The sequence below is a fragment of the Anastrepha ludens genome, chromosome 5, assembly GCF_028408465.1.
Source record: "Anastrepha ludens isolate Willacy chromosome 5, idAnaLude1.1, whole genome shotgun sequence".
NCBI classification, from domain to species: Eukaryota; Metazoa; Arthropoda; class Insecta; order Diptera; family Tephritidae; genus Anastrepha; species Anastrepha ludens.
In genome coordinates this window covers 61,814,914-61,835,893 of record NC_071501.1, presented here as the reverse complement: position 1 = coordinate 61,835,893, position 20,980 = coordinate 61,814,914, and the positions used below count along the sequence as shown (strand labels likewise).

Here is a 20,980-nt window from a genome sequence, read left to right as displayed (position 1 = left end):
GAATATATGATGCGTGGTATTTATATAATTACTACAAACAAATTTTCGGTTTTACACGGTCATTTTGTGAACAACTCGCTTTTTAGCCATTTTAGAGCAAATATATGGAAATATATAAAATTACTGAATAGCTTGGCCACTCGCTGCCATAGGAATTAGTGCGTTCTCTTCTTCTTGATTGGCGCGATAACCGCTTACGCGATTTTGGCCGAGTTTAGCAAAGCGCACCGTTTGAAAACTCCAAGTGAAACCAGGGAATTCGTGCGTTACTTTCTTCAATAACACTAACTATGTTATATAAGTACAGTTACATCACAATAGAATTCTACCTTCGAAAATGCCTTTTCTATCAGATACAGCGTAGCAGAGTAAGCCGGTAAGGGTGTTAATGTACTTGTACATCTGCTATTGTCCACCATATATTGTATTTCTTGGGATATATGGATACAGGTATTATCCATAATTGAAGATACATTTTTTGTCTCTGGTCCACTTTAAATGTTATAAATAATATAAATAAGTATTTAAATCAGAGGTTTGAGAGGAGCAATTACCCTATCGTCGATGGCTCAATACAAAAAAAAATACCTCGGTTTTGCACAACACTGTACTTATTTGCTCTAAAGTACCTACTAATACAAATCCTTTGTGAACTAACTCTCTTTTTTTGTAATATATATTTATTTAATTTTCATAAATATTATTATAAACTATGTTGTCATGGTCACTCAGTTCCGAGTTTTGCTACTACTATTATTGTATAGTAAACAAGGCAAAAGCTCAGTAAATATTATTTATATAATACATACATATGTACATATTACGTCCTGCTGCTTACAACAGATATACAAATATGTATAAATAGTGATACATACATATACGGTTATAGCATACACTGTGTACGCATAATACAATACTTATGAGTATGAGTAAGTAGATTTTCCCAAATATATTTTCTACTCCATCGTTGGCCTGAAGTTTAAAATAAAAATTTAATTTTATTGTGCATATTTAAATTAAAATTTAAAATTAGTAAAATTTCATTATTGAATTTGACATTGAAAATTTCTGAATTTATTTTATTGTATATGTCAACCACTGCAGCCGATTGCTTTGTGCGTGACTACTATAGCAACATTTGCTAGACAAATCTAAATTAAGAACCTGTCTGGAGCTGAGAATTCTTCGCATTTCGGTTTTACTAAAACCTTGAAATTTAAAATTAACAACTATGAAATATTAAGAAGTTTAAAGAAGAAATTAAGTACCAGCCACCCGAACAAGATGTGTAAAGTTCAAAATTATGACGCAATCTCTGTCTTAGAATTTCGTCAGCAATTCCTATTAGTCTTTTATGCATTGCATGGGGCATTAATAGGTACAACTCATTCTCAGCGTTTGTCTAATCCTGGAAAATAGCTGAGAGATAAGCTTCGAAGGAAGTTATCTTTGTCACTCTGACAAAACAACCCTTTTGTAAAGTAAAGTATAGTATTTAATATTTTTACCTAACTTCTGTTGAGACGGATTCTTAAATTAAACCTAAGATGAATCAATCTGTGATGAAAATTATGTAACTGTGGTAGAAGGTATACGTATTTTGCAAGCTTTATTTATATGTAATTTATACTGAATAGAGCACATTTCTACCACAAAAGTCGCAGCCAGCATTTTTAATCACTTTGTTACAGTTGGGTCACAGTACATTTCCTTGTTGCATTATGAAAACAACTAAATTTGTTTTTTTTTTCTCCTAAACCCATTGTCATTTATATGCCTCTAGCGAGATTCTTTTAACTGCACTGTCCGTCCCCACTTAGGCTTTTTCCATGTTGCTACGCCACTGTTGTTTACTTTAGTACAACAAAGCTAAAATCGACTAACAATGGGAATTGGGAAATGAGTCCAGCTAAATGAAATACTGCTATTTTATTATATACTTAAGCATGTCACAGCACGATAAACATGGAATGCAGGTAAAATGAGTCAGGATACCGAGGACGTGGACGTGGACGTTCGCGAACGGTCTGTGTATTTTGCCTATTTACACCTCTGACTGCCCGCCTGTCAATGGCAATAGTCAAGCAATAAAACAATTGCCATTAAGCCGGAAGCATTTTTACAGCTTTGCTCCACGTTATGTATTCATTATGATATGTCCGCCCGTTCAACAGCTGAACGAGACGCCAGGTCGGCTAACAAAGGCGAAAATAACATTTCAATAGAGTTGGGCGTTGCATAATGGAGACAGCGGTGCGCCGCAGATTTAGTGCAGCAACTGCCTTACTAAAAGGCAACATGTGTGGGAGGCACATAAATGTTGAATGGCAGAAGAGTGCAGCAGTATTGGACTCCGAAGTCGAAATGTCTTGTATGAAAGATTCAATCACGATAAAATTTTTACTTGTATACCTACATCAGTTCAGTTATAATGGAGCATTGATAGATCTTCTTTATTTATTTTGCGGGGTAACTTTTCTCTTCCTGGATTGGCCTGCAGCCTCTTAAGTGATTTTGGCCTAATTCAACGCCAAAAATTGGCGGTTTCTTTTAAAAATTAAGTAAAACGAATAAAAGCCATTCTGTTAAAGAAGATCTTTCAAGATCAGGACTTGAATTTCAGCCCATAAAAGGCCAATAATCATGCCTCCGCGGCGCTCAGCGTTGACCGAAATGGCAATGCCAGCACAATTTTAAGACCAAAACAAATTGATAAAAGATGTCACTACTCTTAATGCAATCCAAGATGTTTGGAAAAATTCAGCATCCAAGTCGAGCGACTAAGTCCTAAACTGAGAAGCGAATGATCCATAGGCGAGCTCACGAAATTTTCAGTTGAGTTGGATATTTCTGGCCATAAAAGACACATTTTCGTCGGTAGTCACAATAGCATTACAGAGACCGCGAGTTTGCCTCATATGCACCAAAACTTATTGTGCGTGATTCCGTTGAGTTTCCTGCTGACCCAAGGTTTACTGTACGCGCACTGGAATGATAGCGGAGAGATATGCGGGAATACCAATAATGTAACACTAGTAGGTGCTTTTTATATTTTTATGTTGTATATTCTATATTTATACTTCAAAACTTCTTCCATTAAATTTGTTTTCAAAATGCAACTGAAAGTCTTATTTAACTTGACAGAAAAGCGTAACCCATATATAGGGAACCAGAGTTTGCAATATTTGTCAACTGGCTGACACAGTTCAGATTTTTCAGCTATCAGCTATGATTATGATTAAAATAGAAACTTCGTTTTGGGTCACTCTGTATTTTGTGCACCTTTCACTGACAGTCGTTTCTTTGTAATAAATAATAAAGTAATCTCCAATTGTACAAGTATTGAAAATAAATGAGGTAATCGATAATACCGTTAGAATTCGCTTGCTCTCCTTAGTTAGGTCAATGACTCACACTTTGTTGGTATACTATATTCTTTCAAAGTTCATCAAATAACAACACATCCAAATATACGGAATATATTGGCACTCGGAGCATCAATGCAGCGGGCGTTTACTTATTTCATTTAAAAACCAATTTAGCGAATTCTGGTTCAGCTGACAATCAGTACGAAGGTAGTAGATATTGTGCTTATACAAGAACAAGAAATTCACACACATACGTATTCATGTAGATTGTGTCTACAGTAATTGGATTCAAGAACAAAAACAAGAACAAAAATCTTTATAAAAAAAGGATGCACAAAAATAAAAACGAAGAAGAAATCGAAATAAAAAGAGAACCAGGAATGTAATCTGAATAAAAAATACGATACTGAATGTAAAATGAAAAGAAGAAACGAATAAATTTATAATGTTAAAAAGTAACAAGGCAAGACTGGGATTTTTGGTAATAAGCGAATTCGTATTGTTTTTGTAAAGCGAAAGTGTTGAAGCTTTGGTGCTAGCAGTAGTAAGCCGCTTTGGGGCGTATATTTTTGCAAATTAAAAAAATCAGCTTAAGATGACATAAATAAGAGTTTCGAAAAATAAAATTAATGTTTTTAATGATATTAAGAATGCTTTATCAGAGAAAAAGCCAAAAAATACTATGTGTATATGTAAAGAGGGCAGGATAATTTTAGAGTTGAATTTTACATAAAATGCATAAATTTGAGGAAAATATAACATAACGCTGAACATTTCTCGAAAATGCTTTGCGAGTTGATATAAAACAATTCATTGCATAATGAAATAAGTAAAACAAAAATAGTGTTACAAATGTTTAAAATAGAGTAACAGCGGTATACAATTTCGGCAAAAATATTTAATTGCGCAATTAAGATTTACATTATAAAGCTACATATGTCTATGGTCCAGCATTATGACATGTCATAATTGTACTTGTAAAATTTAATAATTATCAATTACTAAAGGTGTGCAGCAAACTAGTTTTGATTATCGATCAATATTATTAACATAGCAAATACTTAATTTAATTTTTACGATACAATATGAAGATAAAAAATTATTTTTAATATGCAAACCCCTGCTGATTATACAATATATGTAAATACAATGTAAATGAAACACCAAAAAAAGGAAGAACAGAAGAACATTTACACAACCCAAACATATAGAAAACAAAAAAATACTCGTCATAGCCAAATAAATGTAAACTTATTGATTTCAAAACCTTAACGGCTGCTGATGTTTCAATGTTCTTCTAGGGCGAATGGGCTGTAGTTAGCACAGACTCCTTTAGCGGAGCACATCACCTTAGTATTTGGAAAAAGGTATACATAAAATTTGTGTTTTTTTTTCTAGCGCAGCTGCTGTAAATAATAACAAGAAATAACAAAAATGTAAAATTACAGGAATGGCGAAAATAAGAGCCACCTAGTGAAATATCCTGCAGAAGGTTTTCCTCTGCCATCGTCTGGAAAGCTAAAAACTGACAGTATTATGATTCAAAAAGGTAAAGCTAAGATATTGCATGTGAAATAAAGTATCTTACTCCGTTCCTTTGAGAGTATTTTTCAACGAGGAGAAATTAAATTAAATCTAATGATTTAACCATCATAACGTATATCGGGTGTTTTTAAGAGCTTGAGAACTTAAAATGATAATACACAACAGAAATATTGTTGGAATGCATTGTTTTATTATAATCTGGTAGGTAATTTAAGACATTTATTTTTTGAATATGATATCCGGAATATGTCCACAGCGGCTACGAGTTAATATACATGGTACATTTGATCAGTCCAATTTTTTACTACTTTTTCAGTAAATCTGAATAACAATTCTAAATTCGCCGAATCAGCAAAAATGCGACGCAAAGGATGGTAATTTGGCTTCAATTCTTGCACGAGCTGTATTTTATAAGCACGTAAGACAAGACTAAGTAGATAATTGAGTAATAAAGTCCTCTGGATGGATTCCAGTCGAAAACCTGACGGTTCATATACCATTTCCAAATCGGAAACGTTCAATGCTCAAGTTAAAACCCATTTTCTGGGTAATAGAACGATTTCTAAAGTAGAAAGCAGAATTGACATTAACGGTAACAATGGTGGAACCTCTAGGTATAGCTGGTATATTGTTAGTCAGATAGCGGCATCGATAAGAGGTTACTTATCTCCCTTTGAAAACTTTAAGTCCCATGGACCTGATGTAATATGCCCAGCAAGAAGAAACAGGCTGATTGATGCCCTGAAAAGGATATTCACAGCCTGCCTTGCCATTGGTCACATAACAACTCAATGGCGACGTGTAAGAGTAGTATTTACTGGGATTCCTTGCCTCCCATCTCTGCTTGCGCTCTTGTGCTAGAATATCTATAGGGATGGTTCCGCTGATAACTAAAACCGCTGCTTCAGATACTGTTCTGTATGACGAAGCCACTCTGAGAGCGCAGGTGCGTTACACAGATTGTAGAGTTTTCCGCCGGCATTGCACCCTTGGCGAATCTGCCCATATTTCGCATCCGTATAAGAGAATCGCGTGCGTCGTGTCTATTAAAAGTTTTCGCTTGTTCTGCGTTGGACCTCCAAGGTTTGCCATGAGCTTACTTAACATATCGCTTACTTTGGCAGCTCTTGTGGCAGCATGGTTTATGTACGCCCAGTAAGTTAGCCTTGTGTCTAATTGCACTCCTAGGTACTTGACCACTCTTTTTGTCGATAAAGTAGCATCGAGTACTTGTATGTCTAGTAAAAAAATTGGGCTGGGGAATCAGCTTTAAAATAGCAATAAAAAAATGTTACGAAACAAAAAGTGGTGCCAAAATACTTATCGCGTTTTACCTAGATAAACTCTAAACCAAATCCAAGCTTCCAGGATTTAGAATTAATAGCAACCACAAGGTTTTTTATCCAAACCGATTTATTTTAATTCAAATAAATAACTTTATAAGTATCTTATTAATTACCATACTTAGCAATTGCTCGGTTAAAAAATATAAAATTTTTCAAATAATTTGATTAAGTTTTTATTAGCATTCTTTATTTTAAATTTGAATCGAATTTCGTTAACCAAGCTGTAGATATAATAGTTTGCAAGCAGCATGAGTCCAAAAAGCATATTACGCATCATCAGGACACACCCAATTGCCATTAGCTGCCAACTTATCCAACACCCCCAACTTTGTCACCCTCGTCAATAACGTTAGGCCATCACGTTATGTTAATATTATTGCATACAACTACATACATACGTACAGTCACGAACACAAAAATCTGAACACATACGCCCAGATATTAACCATCTGATAACTCATACTGCAGACCTACATTGCCACAATGGCGGGTTACAGAGTCTCTTGAAAAATAATGTCATTTGTCTGTGAGTAGCGACTTCAATCCATGAGTTAAAACTTTTCTTATGTAACCGTCTATGCAATGGGTTAGCCAACACCATTATATTAAAAGCAGACTTTGGCTACTCGGCTACCACCTTGTCTAATAGTGCGCCGAATATACTCTTCGCAGCGTTCTTTGTTTTTTTCTTCAAGTGTACGTCATGCCGTTTTAGCAACTGTTTGAATGTAGACTCGTCACTGAAAGTTATTTTTCTGTATAAAATGCAGTACAATTTTGGGGTTATTTTGCCCAGTAGAGGCTTTTTTTGGCAAATTTTTGTTGTCAGAAGTTTTTTTTTTTGTTTGTTCGTTTTTAGCAGAATGCCGAGCGAGTGAAGCAGCATCTTAAAGCTTTCAATGAGCTATTCTCCTACAAATTTATATGCCGCCGACTTTTAAAAACTCGCTCTTAATGTTTTAAACGTTTCAGACAGTGAATGCTCCTTTTTAACTTTTCCCCTTTTTATAATATACAAAGCCTCTTTTTTAACTTATGTATGGCCATGTAAACATAGAGAGACACCCAGTTTCATATCGCCTCCGAGCGGTAGATCGGAATATTCTTATAGCTTTTTCATGATAGAAGTGCGCTCGAAAATTTGTCATTTCATTCCGAGGGACGAACGAAACTAGAAAACAATTTTCCATTCTTTGTTATATCATGTCCACTAAGCTTCGAGTGTGGTACAAACCGAATGGTAGTAGCGCCTGACACAATTTCCTACTAAGCAAGTTTAATACATGTCTGTGTTTTTATATATCCGCAACTGTACATTAAGTATGTATCCTTTGGCAAATAACCTCCTTTACTTGTTTAAACCTGTAGGTGCGCTGATAAGTTAGCGTGTTCGTTCCTCTAGGAGGAGGCAGTGAAGTTTGATTTACTGCTTGATAGATACTTTTACATTTCCTAACGCACATTCTTATAAACAAAGCGTCAAAGGTCAAATCATATGGGTGTTCATTGCCTGTGTGTAACTCAGTCGTTAACCAAACTAACTTTTAACGTTGGTGGACTGGAAAGGTGTGAAGGAGCAAAATGGTAATTTTTGCATTTTAATGTGAAAATTTTGCATTTTGATAGAATACATTTTTTCATCCGAAGCTGTCACACAATGAATGAGGAATGTGCGGTGAGTTCGGGCCGCACTAGGAAAATGTGTCACTCCAGAAACAACTGTCCAGTCTCTGTCTGCCGGCAGAAACATATTTACGCTAAATGATGCCGGAGATATCAAAATGAATTCCAACATTGCCTGATTTTTGAATTCGTTTCTTACCGAGCGGACGTTTGTGAAGTGGCTCCGGAAAGAATCTAAAAGAAGCACGCAGCACGGGCGCGTCAAAAGCAAAAACTCCACAAAAATTAGCAGATCACGCAGCTGCTATCGGGTCTCAAAAACCAGCTATCTCCATAGCGCTGTGAAGGCAAATTTGCCAAATTTTTATCGAAATAATAAAGGATCACGACATTTTTTTTTTGTTTGGTCGTTTTATTATAGCCAAAAACACTCGAAAAACTAAAAGGGAAAGTGAACTCACAAACAAATTTAACACTACAGCTGTTTCACGTTGCTGAAAAGCAGCTGACATTCGAAAACACTGTTGTAAAACGTAAATTTACTTTACACACTACTTTAAACTTATAAAGGCATGTACGCAGCTCAGTCGCCAAACAAACAAAAGTTTGGGCAAACAAGCGATCAAACATGCAGACAAAAAGAATCTTGGAGCTCTCAGTGTGTGTCACCAACAACCAACGATAAATCGACCTCTCCGAAAGACATCACAAAAAACTTATTGTAAAACACACGAATAAAGATGCTACGCCTGCAAAGCGCGGGAGATCTAATCCAGGTAAATATACACCTAATAAAACAGAACAATCAAAGCTTGACAACTACTGGCTAGCATAGCATTCTGTAAGCAACTCAAATCGATTAGCAGTGCTCGACCAAGAGGAGATCCATCGCAGTACTCCCGCACCCCAAATGCGCAAGGAACCTAGTCCCCATCGATATTTGTATCTGGAGTCAGCAACATCCAGCCACTTCAAGAACTACTCTTAAATGTAGCCGTATATGGTTCGTATTAAAAGTTACTGGAGGAAGCGAAGTTAAAATCCAACCACAGTCAGCAAAAAAACACACTGCAATAACTGCAGTCCTAGCGGAAAAGAAAACTGAGTTTCATACATACAAAACAAGAACGTAACTTCAATATAGTCCTTAAAGGTATGCATTCATCGACACCCACAGACGACATTCGTGAAGCAATAAAAAATCTCGGCTACCAAGTGGTAAATATTTGCAATATGCGTCAATGGCAAACAAAAAAACCGCTTCCAATGCTCTAAATTAGCCCCAAAGCAGGCAGCAAAAATAAAGAGTTATAAGCTTGTGATAATCTGCTTTATACAAAAATAAAATTTGAAACACCAAGAAAACGGCGCGAAATTCCACAATGCACAAGATGTCAACGCTACGGACATACAAAACACTTTTGCAATCGTAGTCCAAGATGCGTTAAATGCGTTGGTAATCACTTAACCGTTGACTGTCCAAAAAGGGGTATTTCAAAGGAAGTTAAATGCGTGCTATGTGATGGTAACCATCCCGCCAATTACAAGGGTTGTACTATGTACAAAGACCTGCAACGAAAAGCGTAGCCAACTACTTCTTATGTTCCTTAAAATTATGCTTAGAATAAAAAATTAAGCCTATTATTTTAAGATAATTAATATTTTCTACTGAAAAGTTGTTGATGTTAATTGAGATAGAGTCACAAAAATGTTTCCGACACACGTATAGATGCCTGCACTTTTCAAATGACAGTTTGATCCAGAGTTATCCGACCAGGCAGGATTGGATCGAGGGGAAAATCTGCACCGAAGCTTGCACCTCTGTCTTCACTGACGGTTCCAAGATGGAATCGGGAGTCGGAGCAGGGGTTTTCTCTAAATCAGCCAATTTATTTATCTCCTTTAGTTTGCCGAATACTGCTAGTGTTTTTCAGGCAGAAGTCTTTGCGATCCTGCAGACATACAAAATGCTTAGAGAACGCGGGAGCGAGGGATATATTAAAATTTTCTCCTATAGTCAATCCGCGATCAAGGTTATGACGACGCCATGATGCAGAACGAAACTAGTAAACTCCTGTAAGGAGAAGATTAAATATCTTGGGTGTGCAAGTAACATTTCTCTAATCTGGGTTCCAGGACATAGGAGCATAGAGGGAAATGAAATTGCTAATGACCTTGCTAGGAAGGGGACTGAATTGGCCTCAGAGACATCCTACCCGGTCATCGGCATCCCCCTGACAGTTGTTAAAGGGGAACTGCACAAATTATTTCTCAGGAAAACGCAGAAAAGATGGAGCTCCATTTCTTAATGTACTATACTATTTCGAAAACCCTTTGGACCCAGTACAATATACGGAGGACTTTGAAGGTCCCTTGGACTGCTCGCCATTCAATTTCCAAACTCGTGGCAGAGCTAGGGTTACAATTTGACCCCCATAGCAGAAGCTGTGAGGAACTATCAGAGAAGGAGACTGTTGAGCACTTTCTCTGTAAATGCCCGGGTTTGGCAGCTAGCCGATTAAGGTCACTTGGTGCTTCTTTCTTCGACAGCCTGGGGCAGTGCGCCAACCTGAATCCCATCAATCTTTTCCATTATATCAACAGCTCTGGCTGGATGTAGATATCTGCCTGTTGAATGTCCTATAAAAGTATCAAAACGGCGATTTAGTGCTACTTGAGGAGTGTCAGACTGGCACTTCAACCATTTAACCAACCTATCCGACCAGTTGATTGTTGATGATAAAGCTTCTTTAAAGTGTATATTTTGAGTTTTTGAAAATTCCCTTAAACAGACGGGTCAACAATTCCACTGGAAGTGCTGGATCAGCGTCCTTCAGAACTGAATTCAAAATACATTTACATATTATAAGTACGTGTATTTGCATTTAGCCCAAAACTAACGTTTGTATGCACATACGTATATACTAAGCTTTATACTTACATATGTAAGTATTCATAATTCTTTCTAAACGTATTCGTGCTAATGTAAAATTGTGACGTAATGCAAGTTCAAAAACCGAAATTTGCACTAACCTTTGTTTGAGTTAAGTTGAGTTCATTGACTGCTCACAAGGCCGTTCAAAAATGAAAAACACAAATACAAAAATGAAAAAGTAGTATTTTAAAATAATTTTATTAAGTCGAAACTTTGCAGAGAGAATAAATGGTGTGTATGTATGTATTAAATAAAAATAACAATTTTCTTTTTGGCTACATTTGTCCCACTGTGAGATGAACTCATATGCTTTGCTAGCTTATGCCATTCAGCCACTCGTATCCTGAGCGCTCATGTAGCATTTATTAATTGGAATGCTCATTCAGTATGGCTGCTGAAAGTTATATATGTAGACCACGGCTATCGCGAATTTCATCAACTTGGTTATTATAGAACTAGGACAGCCAATGAAATGGGCGGCTCAATTGTCATTTATTCAAAGGAAAGTTTTGAGATCAGTGCTTTTAACTACTGCTGTCGGTAAAAGTCTGCAAGCGGTGTGCGATTTTAATATTTTTTGTTTGTGTAAGTTGAGAAATTTAAATCGTAAAATGTGCCATTCATCGATAATTCGTGTATGATGTGCACTCCTATACTTGTATATATGTACTCCTCGTATACATAGGTATATCATGTGAAATGCAATAAGAGTTTCAGGGCCTTTTGTCAACAATTATCTACTGCATGTGGCCACGCTCCTTGATTTACTTAGCTCGAAAAAAATCCCGTAGATGGTTACCTCAATGACTCTTATACCACCTTGATCAAAAAGTCCCTGAACGCTTCAGCAAGTGATGCCCTAAGCCAACTGTTTAGGGTGCGTGCTGTTTTTTTTTTTGTTTGTTTTTGTTATTTACTACCTTTTCATGAATATCAGCTTTTGATATTCTTTGAGTTGGTTCACCTGGCCTGCTTCACGATCTTTTCCGCTTGATATGGTTGTAAACAACCCATTTTTCATCGCCAGTTATCAGTCGTTTTAAAAATGTATCATTTTCATTATGTTTCTTTAGCAAATCGCAGTTGTTAATGCGTTGCGTTAAATGCGTTTCTTTCAGTTCGTGAGGAACCCATGTATCGAGTTTTTGAACATAGCCAAGTTGTTTTAAGTGATTTTCAATGCATGTTTGTGATACTGCAATCTCACGTGTTGTACTGTGACGATCCGAATCAATTATTGCTTTGATTAGGGTGTCATCGACTTCAATTGGACGACCAGAGTGTTTTTCATCTTTGAGTGAAAAATCACCAGAACGAAATTTGGCAAACCAATTTTTACACTGCCGTTCTTTTAAGGCTTCGTCACCATAAACAGCGCATAACTTTTTATAGGCTTGCGATGCGGTTTTCCTTTTCCTTTAGATTTTCTATTTTTCAACGAACGCCAAACGAAAACTACGCAACCGATCAAAAAACTTTCTTTACTGATTGGCAGCTGAATTGCCAGTTATAAAATTAAAAAATTTTTTTAAATTTGTACTACGTCTGCAAACTTAAAAATTCAACTGAAAACATCTATGAGTAAAATCCGCAATTACTTAGTTGCCAACCCAATACATAAGACATTATTCGAATACAAGAATGAAAGGGTACAGAACTCAACAAAATAGGAAATGCTTATGACCTAAAACGAGACGACATGGAAAATGACACAAGAAATTGGAATTACAAGTGCAAAATTATTCTGAATAGCATTAAAGCAGCCAACAAAAAAAAAGTGCTATGTGCAATAAATAGTACTGACAGGATATCATAATATAGGACAATTAGAATTTCTTTGATTTTTATGCAAAAACTGCTCCATCTGTAACTTGAATGAAATTGAAACAACCCAGGATTTTCTAGGAAGATGCCCCATATTAAAATGTTATCGGCATGCAGCTTTTGGGAAACACTTTCTAGTCGAATCTGAAATGGTACAAATTCTGAACGATGATGCAAATTGGAAAAATTTTACGAGCTTTGTTGTTGGTGTTTTACGAACTAGGCAATTTATATTAGATTAATAATATGGATTTTTTTTCCGGCAAACGATTCAATATGTCAGTACTGTATGTTCATTTTAAATGTAGTATATTTGTTGTATTTTACTATTTGTTTATATATAATATATAATTAATACAATGAATTTCTATCTATCTATCTAGTTTGATTTTAGTAGGTAGTTATTGCATTTTTGTATAGGTATGTAAACTTATTGAGGAAAATTGTATACTAAGTGAATTGAAGCACATTCATTTATAAAATCGTTTTGGTAATTTTCTTGTTTTTATTCACCCAATGTTATTTTATTATTCAAATACTTAATTCTAAGGTATATTCGACATTTATAAAAAATATTTTGATTCTTTCTTCTAAATTTACATTAGAACTTTACTTCGCAAATCCAGCTATTTTTTACAAGAAATTCTGGTTTGAGTTTTATTTGCCCTTCATTTGAAATTTGGTCTATCCATGTACCTATAAGAAGAAAAGATTTTCTATTCATATTCGGTAACGCATAATTTGGTATATTAAATCCAGCTACGTATTGAAGCACATCTACTTGTATTTCACCCATTTCTAAGTCTTCTAGATATTTTCCTCCTCTTCCGGTGAAAGTTCATAGCTTCATTATAAAAACTCATTCACTTCTCAACCACTTCAAGCATTGAGGAATCACATTGTGAAGTTAATGCACCTAATGCATTTGGCTGCAATGGGCAACAATTAAAAGTTCGATTTAAGTTGGTATAAATTTGTGTTTATACCTATTATAGTTTAGATACTGTGTTGCTATCTTAAGACGACTTGTAACTATCATATCGAACAGTACTCCAGCTATCCATTTTCCATACTTATTTGGCTTGTATATGAATATGTTTATATATGAAACACCAACGGTGTTTCTAATATCGGTCGCCCCTCGACATGTAATGGCAAACCTCCGAGCTTATTTCTGCCTTGAAAAACTTCCTCATAAAAAACCATCTGCCGTTCGGAGTTGACTTAAAACTGTAGGTTTCTCCATTGATAAAACAACATTATGACGCGCACCACTTATTACACGTACAAATAAACCAATTTTTAGAAAAATTGGCGACAAAATACTTGGATCTCTTGACATGAACTCGCTGATACGCAAAATTTCCTATTGTTTGTCGTCGATGTTACGACATGCGAACGCATCTCCGAGTATAATAACTTCCGCACTAATTAAAATGGTGTGGTACAATCTATGCACAACGAAGACAGCAGCTACAAGTGCAAATACGTGATGATAGAAAAGTAGCTATTCAAAATAATAGCCGAGTGATTATCTCGATACCTTAACTGTGTAACTTGACGTGCCTTCAGAAGGCGTTTGGACGCGGCAGAGAAAGAGCCAAGTGAATTAGAAATTCAAATCACTTGTTACTTTTGTTGCTGAAGCGCCACTACTGAACAATACCTACTTGGCATTGACGCCACATTGTCTGCCCTCAAGTATGTAACAACGGGTGGCTGCTAGGTAGGTTGGCTTAAGAATTGACGCAGAATATTTCTAATTTGCAAGAAAATTTATTATAAAAGGCAGCAGCAAAAATCAATTTCATGCGCATATTCCCATTTTATTTGCGCTTCACATTCATAATCGCAAAATAGTAGTGAGCCGCCTTGCGGCAGGATAAGGTATGGCGGTGGAGCAACAATGTGCACGTAAATTTGAGTACTTCTATGAATGTGCTGTTTTACCGGCACAGAAACATTCAATATTAAACATGTTTACTCGAGATTATACATTAGAGCACATACACAGCCTGTCTTGTAGAACGATTATCCCGACCCACGTATACTACGTTACTGCGGCCATCGACTTAGAACTCCGATAGTAATGTTCCATAATTCCAAAACTAATCTCTTTCGCGAGCTGCACCATGTAAATTTGTATTATATTTAAAAATAATATTCTTTTTTTGACATTGCTATGTCCATTTTTGAAAAAGCATTGCTATGACCCTGAATAAAGAAAATATATGTACATGTTTCGCAGTTGTACTCAATAACAAGTGTGGAATTTGCCACAACCAATTTCAATTCGCCATACCGGCCGTAGCCGAAGGAGTTGGTGCGTGACTAACATTCGGAATTCGGAGAGGACGTAGGTTCAAATCTTCGTGTGCGAAGCACCTAAATAAAGAAAAAGTTTTTTCTAATAGCGATGACCCCTCGGCAGGCAATGGCAAACCTCCGAGAGTATTTCTGCCATGAGAAAACTCCTCATAAAAAATATTTGCCGTTCGGAGTCGGGACCTACAGTCCCTGCAGGAGGAGAAGCTCTCGGCCAAACACCCAAAAAGGGTGTAAGCGGCAATTATATACTTATATATGTGTATATTTGGATGGCAGTCTGGAGTCAGAAGAAAAATATCCATTTTTAAATGGTATTTACCACAATAGGTCTGCTTACAAAAATTTATTAATCACTATGGAGAATGTTTCGAGAAAAGTAATGTATCGCAAAAGTATATCATGGAAAATTATTAAGGGCGTCGTTTGGTGTGTTAGATAAAAGAAACATGCTTAACATAAATCGCTTATCATTGCAATTCAAATCAGTTTGACTAAGGGGTTAAAGATGACTGATGCTGACTTAATTGCATATTTTTACTCTTGAAAAGTGAAGAATTGTGTAAAATTAAATTAATTCCCACCCAATTTCGTGTGCAGTAATAATCTGGTTCATAAAATATCGCTGTATAACGAGAACATATCATTACAGTAGATTCTGTTTTTATGCGGTATATACGTTACGTATAGTAAAACTATAGATACGTTTTAAAAGTGCTAAGAACCGCATAAATCTGAAATAATGTAATAAAATCGCATAAAAAAAGGGCACTAGTCCCATATTATAACTATAGATACGTTCCATAGACCGCATGAATCTGAAATAATTAAATAAAATCGCATAAACAAAAAATTGTATTTTTGAAAATTATATCTTTATTTAAGAAACGTCAGAATCGAAAAATAAATTTACATCGTCAGAAATAGAATCAGACAATACCCGCATGTTGCGTATTCGGTTAGGATTTGGCGTAAAATCGCTTTCGTCACTTGAGGAAATGTACACGTCTCATCTGGATGGTGATGCAGGCGGTTCCATACTTGTAGTGTTAGCATTTCTGGTGTAATCTGTGATGAGTTTTTGCTTAGCTGGTTTAGAATCTTGTTTATACAATTCCCGATAGGTCAACATGCATTTTTTAATTTTTTTAAAAACCGCTCTATTTCAAAACCGCATAAAAACAGAATCTACTGTACTTTTGAAGTTGTTGACGCATTCTCGACATATATCTACGATGGCATTAGACACACCAAGGTTATCACTGATTATATTCAAAATGGTTGTAAATGATATTCCAAACATTTCCACGCATCTTCCAAAACAAGTTTTTGATCTTTTTCAAAAAAAAATTTTTTTTTTTTTTCAATTTACTCTCAACTTTGCTTGAATACACTTTGCCACTTATGTATATATCACTGTCTTTTTTGGACAAGATTAATCCTTACAATACATTTAGAAAATTTGAAATACAAGTTCATTCCTCAAAATAGATATTATTATCGCTTTCAAAGTACTCCCCATGAACAATGCAATACACTTGTGCCAATTCCCAAAACATTTGTGGATCTCTATTTTCGGTATAGCCATGGATGCTATGATGGCACTGTGCGTTATCATGGTGCAAAATTCACAAGTTGTTTGCCCACAAATACTTTCTTTTTTGGCGAATTGCTACACTTAAACATCTAATAACGCCCAAAAAACAGTTCTGTTAGCTGTTTGACCTTCTGGCAGGACTTTGTGGTGTACAATAGTTGAAATTCATAATAAGCGTGAGCATCGGCTTCTTTTTTGACTGAAAACGACGGGGTTTGCTTGGTCTTGGCTCACTCGGAACTCTCCACTCACTCGCCTGATGTTTGCATTGCGTGTCGTACTTATAAACCCACGTCTCGTCTCCAATAAAGATGCATTTTCTGAATGTGGGATCGAACTTCATTTTCTGTATTTTTTCTTCCTGATTAAATTGTTTATCCGACGATATATCAAAAGCGATCCGTTAAGATACAAATGAAACAGTATGTATTTATTTTATTATTTACTTCCGCGAACTTTTTGACCTGCGCTCGTAAGACGACCCCTTTAAACGAAGTGCATGATACAAGAACATTACTGTATTTATTTGAAAGCGAAATAACTTTTGTGAACTTTTGCTAATAAACTGAGAAAAAGGTGCTCTACGCATATATGTATATGTATTTGCATATTCTTATACATACACTTGCAGTTATGCAATTTATTTAAGGTTGCGCCTCAAGTGATAACACATATTAACAGGTTGTAATTTTGACTTAGCTTTAGTTGCTGTGGTATTGTTGTTGTTGGTATTGATGCAAGCATTGATAAAGTCAAAAATATCACTAATGCAACTCTTCTTTGTATTCATTTTTTTTTATTTTCATTTCTTTTTTTATGCATAAAACTTAGTTACAGTCCAATTGCTGCTGTGTAGCGCGTAAAAAATTAGCTTAATTAACTTTTATTCTCTTTAAGCACATTTTCCGCTGCCTAAGCGCTAGCCATGGCTAACAGCGAAAGCAACACGCGAAGTTGCAACAAAGTGTTACCACTTACTAGTTACTTTCTCGACAAGTTGCTATATGGCAGTTGTTGTTGGTGCCATTGTTGTGCCATTTTTATTGCTACTAAAAGTTTTTTGCTGTTAAATGGGCTCGTGGGTGCGCTCAGTTGCATGTTAAGCTGATAAAAAGCCCAATGATGCACATGATCCATATTTAGCGTTGCTGCATTTGAGATCACATCCACTTTTACTGTTGTTATTACTAAAATAAATTACAATTTGAACATTACGGTGCTTTTTGATGTGGCGGTCACTTTTACTTTCTATTGCTATTTGTGGGGAAGACCGGAGTGGGAAGACAAGCAGCATCACCTAATTATTGACGTTCGAATTTATCAGAGACAACCCAGAAAGGTGTTGCATAAATTCTGGCTTTTTTTCTATTATTGGTTGTATATAAAATTCGGTAACAAATTCACGATTGATGGCTTATAAATCAAGTAAATTGCAGATTGCAGAAAAGATATTTGAATTTTGATACAAATGAAAATTATTAACATTTCCATCACACTGATATTTAGAGACATTAAGACATTTTTCCGTAAAATTTCGATCTTGAAGCTGTGAAAATTAATAGCAAAACGTGTAACTGACCGAATTTCCATCTGAAATGTAACAAAATTGAGCCTTTTTAAAGCGAATTACTGGATTATTTTCATTCACATATAAAAAACCAGCGCGAGCCAAATAATAATTAATTTGAAATCCAAGAAAGCTACTACCGGTAGGGCCACCTACTGCTACTTTCAAAATTCCGTGATAGTAGACCAACCGCCTATACGACTTAAGAAGTAGCACGACTCTAAGATTTTGAAAATATATTTTTTTTGCTTAAATAAAAGTTTAAGTCCTTAAGAACAACATTTAGAAGTGGTCCAATGGTGATTTTTGCGTTTGGAATCACGTATCCCTTTTATTATTGAATGCACACTCCATTTTTTTGAACAAGTTACTCGTTATTTTTTGTACAAAATCGAGCCGTCTATTTAAAGCAAAAACCTATGTAGCTTATAAACAATATTGCTGATTGATTCTGGTCTTGTCTGTTACTTTAACCCACTTGTCTATAACCAACTTTTTCGACATTGTTTTATAACCGGGGTACCCGGGTACCCACCTTATATAAAATGCGAATATGCGTATTTAGTGGTACCCACGGTTTTTTTATTGTTAATATATGAATAATTGAAAGATCTGTAGCTGTTTGAACAAGTACAGTATTTTTCAGATATTTTTTCTTTGCATTTTCCCCGGTCTATTCTTATAACGTACCGGCTTCTCAGGTAGTCGCACGCTCCCCTACAAATGGTAGGCAGATGTGGGACTACCCGAGCCCTATGACGTCACGAACTGACATCATAAGGTACCTGGGTTGTAATGTGACCGCGTCTTTGGCGTATATTTCATTTAGTATTCGTTGAGTAGTTGAGAAGTGTAGACGAATTCAGTGTGCTTCAAAAAAACCTAATTGAAAAGGAAATGGAAGAACTATCTGAGCAAGAATTCGCAAGGTAAACTTATATAAAAATAGTATTTCATTATTAGGTTGGCTGCTGTAAAGAGGTCACCGTATTTGGTCGCGTTACTGGGAGATAAGTCAGGCCCTGAGAGTTCCACGTGAGAAAGTGAGGATTAAGAGTGTTTTCCGTTATTATCAATAATAATGACTTGTATGTAATTCTAACTACCCTTTCTCCAATTTTACACTTTCAATATTGATTTTATTACAATTACACGAACAATACTCTGGAATCAAGTGGGTACCCTGATTATTGAACAAGCGCGTTAATTAGTTTGACCCCCAGGAATCAAATGTTATTTTCATTTTAAAAAAAGTTGAAAACGTAGATCGATGTAGAATTGACCAAATAACGAAGATCCGGGCGAAAAAATGTTTATCAAGCAGTGTCTGAATTGTACTATCTCAAAAATGGAAAAGGGTACCCGGGTACCCGGTTGTTGACATAAGGGTTAAGAAACATCTGTGAAGGAATTTAACAAAGGCGCGTCAGTAATGACACGAGAAAAAACTCTTTATATCCTCCAAATGAGTTAAAGCTGGACCCTTTTGAGCCTAAGGCCGGAACATGAGTGCTAATTAAAGTCACAAAATTACACCTAATGACTCTATTTGGTCAGGAGTGCAACAGGGATTATAATTGGAGTAAAAATTTAGATGTATTTTACTTTCTCTTGTCTCAACTTATTTCCAATTTTATTTAACTAGTTTCTCCTAAAAACTAGTCACTGCAATTTCATAGCTAAAAAAATTAGAGATACTATTGATATGATAGTTATAAAAATCATTTATACAGGTTGACACCTTTTAAACAGCATAGGGATCAAAATTTGTACGCCATTTTACTACTTCATCTTTAATTTGAACACACAACAAATTATATTTCGATCTGTCAATGTATTCTTCGTTTATAAGATATTTAAGTTACCGTGTCAATGTTTTTTTTTTTTGTCTTTTATTGGAAAGAATAGTGCATTGAAATTCTTTGTTTTGGAAGTTTCATCAGCAACCGAATTTCATAGAAAAATGATGACAGTGTAAGAATCTGCTTCTTTATTTCCAATAAGCATCGATAAGTCATGGAGTTTAACCGTGATTATACAAGCGTTGAAGATGAACTACGTGGAGGACGTACAAAAATGCAACAACACCAAACAACAACATTTCCTGAAATGAAAGACGACATTCGTCGCACCAAAATATAAGTACGGATTTCGTTTTTGGTTGCCTATACATATCTACACACACCTATGGATTCATAGTCCTAATAACCTAATAAAAAGTAATGGCAAATATATTATACACTATTAAACTGACATATGAGCCTAACATTCTGAAATTCTCCACCTTTAATATGAATTAATTAGTTAATGCGAACAATTATGAATTGTTTTACAAATGGAAACGCTTTCAATTATTCATAAGGAAGAAATCGTTTAGATTAAGAAAAAACCATAAAGAGTATTAAATAAATTTTCTAACTCAAACATTTTCACATCCTTCAGTTAAAAAACCATCATAACGGCAGAATGGATATTGAAGTCGTCGCAAATATACCCACCTCCAGATTCACATCTACGCCACCGACAAATAAAATAACAACACCCAGTCAGGAGACCGCAGAAAAAGACACAACGCCAACAGCTCGCCCCAAGCTTGAAGGTTACGAATTTTATCGCCAAGTCCTTGGATCACCACAGTATGTGGTAAGTAAAAAAAATGTATTAAGGTATACATATTTTACATACACAAATACATATGCACGTTAGTTTGGCCCAAAAAATTGTTTTTTGATGCCACCCCCTAACTATGTTATACGTATGGCCAATAAAAATGAGTCACATATATTTTATTATTATGATTATTAAGAAAAAACTAATACGAGGCTCGTTTGAAAAGTCCATGCAAAGTGA

The 20,980-nt window shown here is 35.5% G+C and overlaps 1 protein-coding gene across 2 annotated transcripts in view; it reads left to right on the top strand.

Annotated features, from left to right (window-relative positions):
* The window catches only part of LOC128865392 (tRNA-dihydrouridine(16/17) synthase [NAD(P)(+)]-like), a 58,958-nt gene that overhangs the window by 27,330 nt on the left and 10,648 nt on the right, over nt 1-20,980 (top strand). For both annotated transcript variants that reach the window (XM_054105721.1, XM_054105723.1), the window contains one exon: nt 20,573-20,773. In XM_054105721.1, coding sequence (XP_053961696.1) covers nt 20,573-20,773 — 201 coding nt within the window. The remainder of the gene's footprint in view (nt 1-20,572; nt 20,774-20,980) is intronic.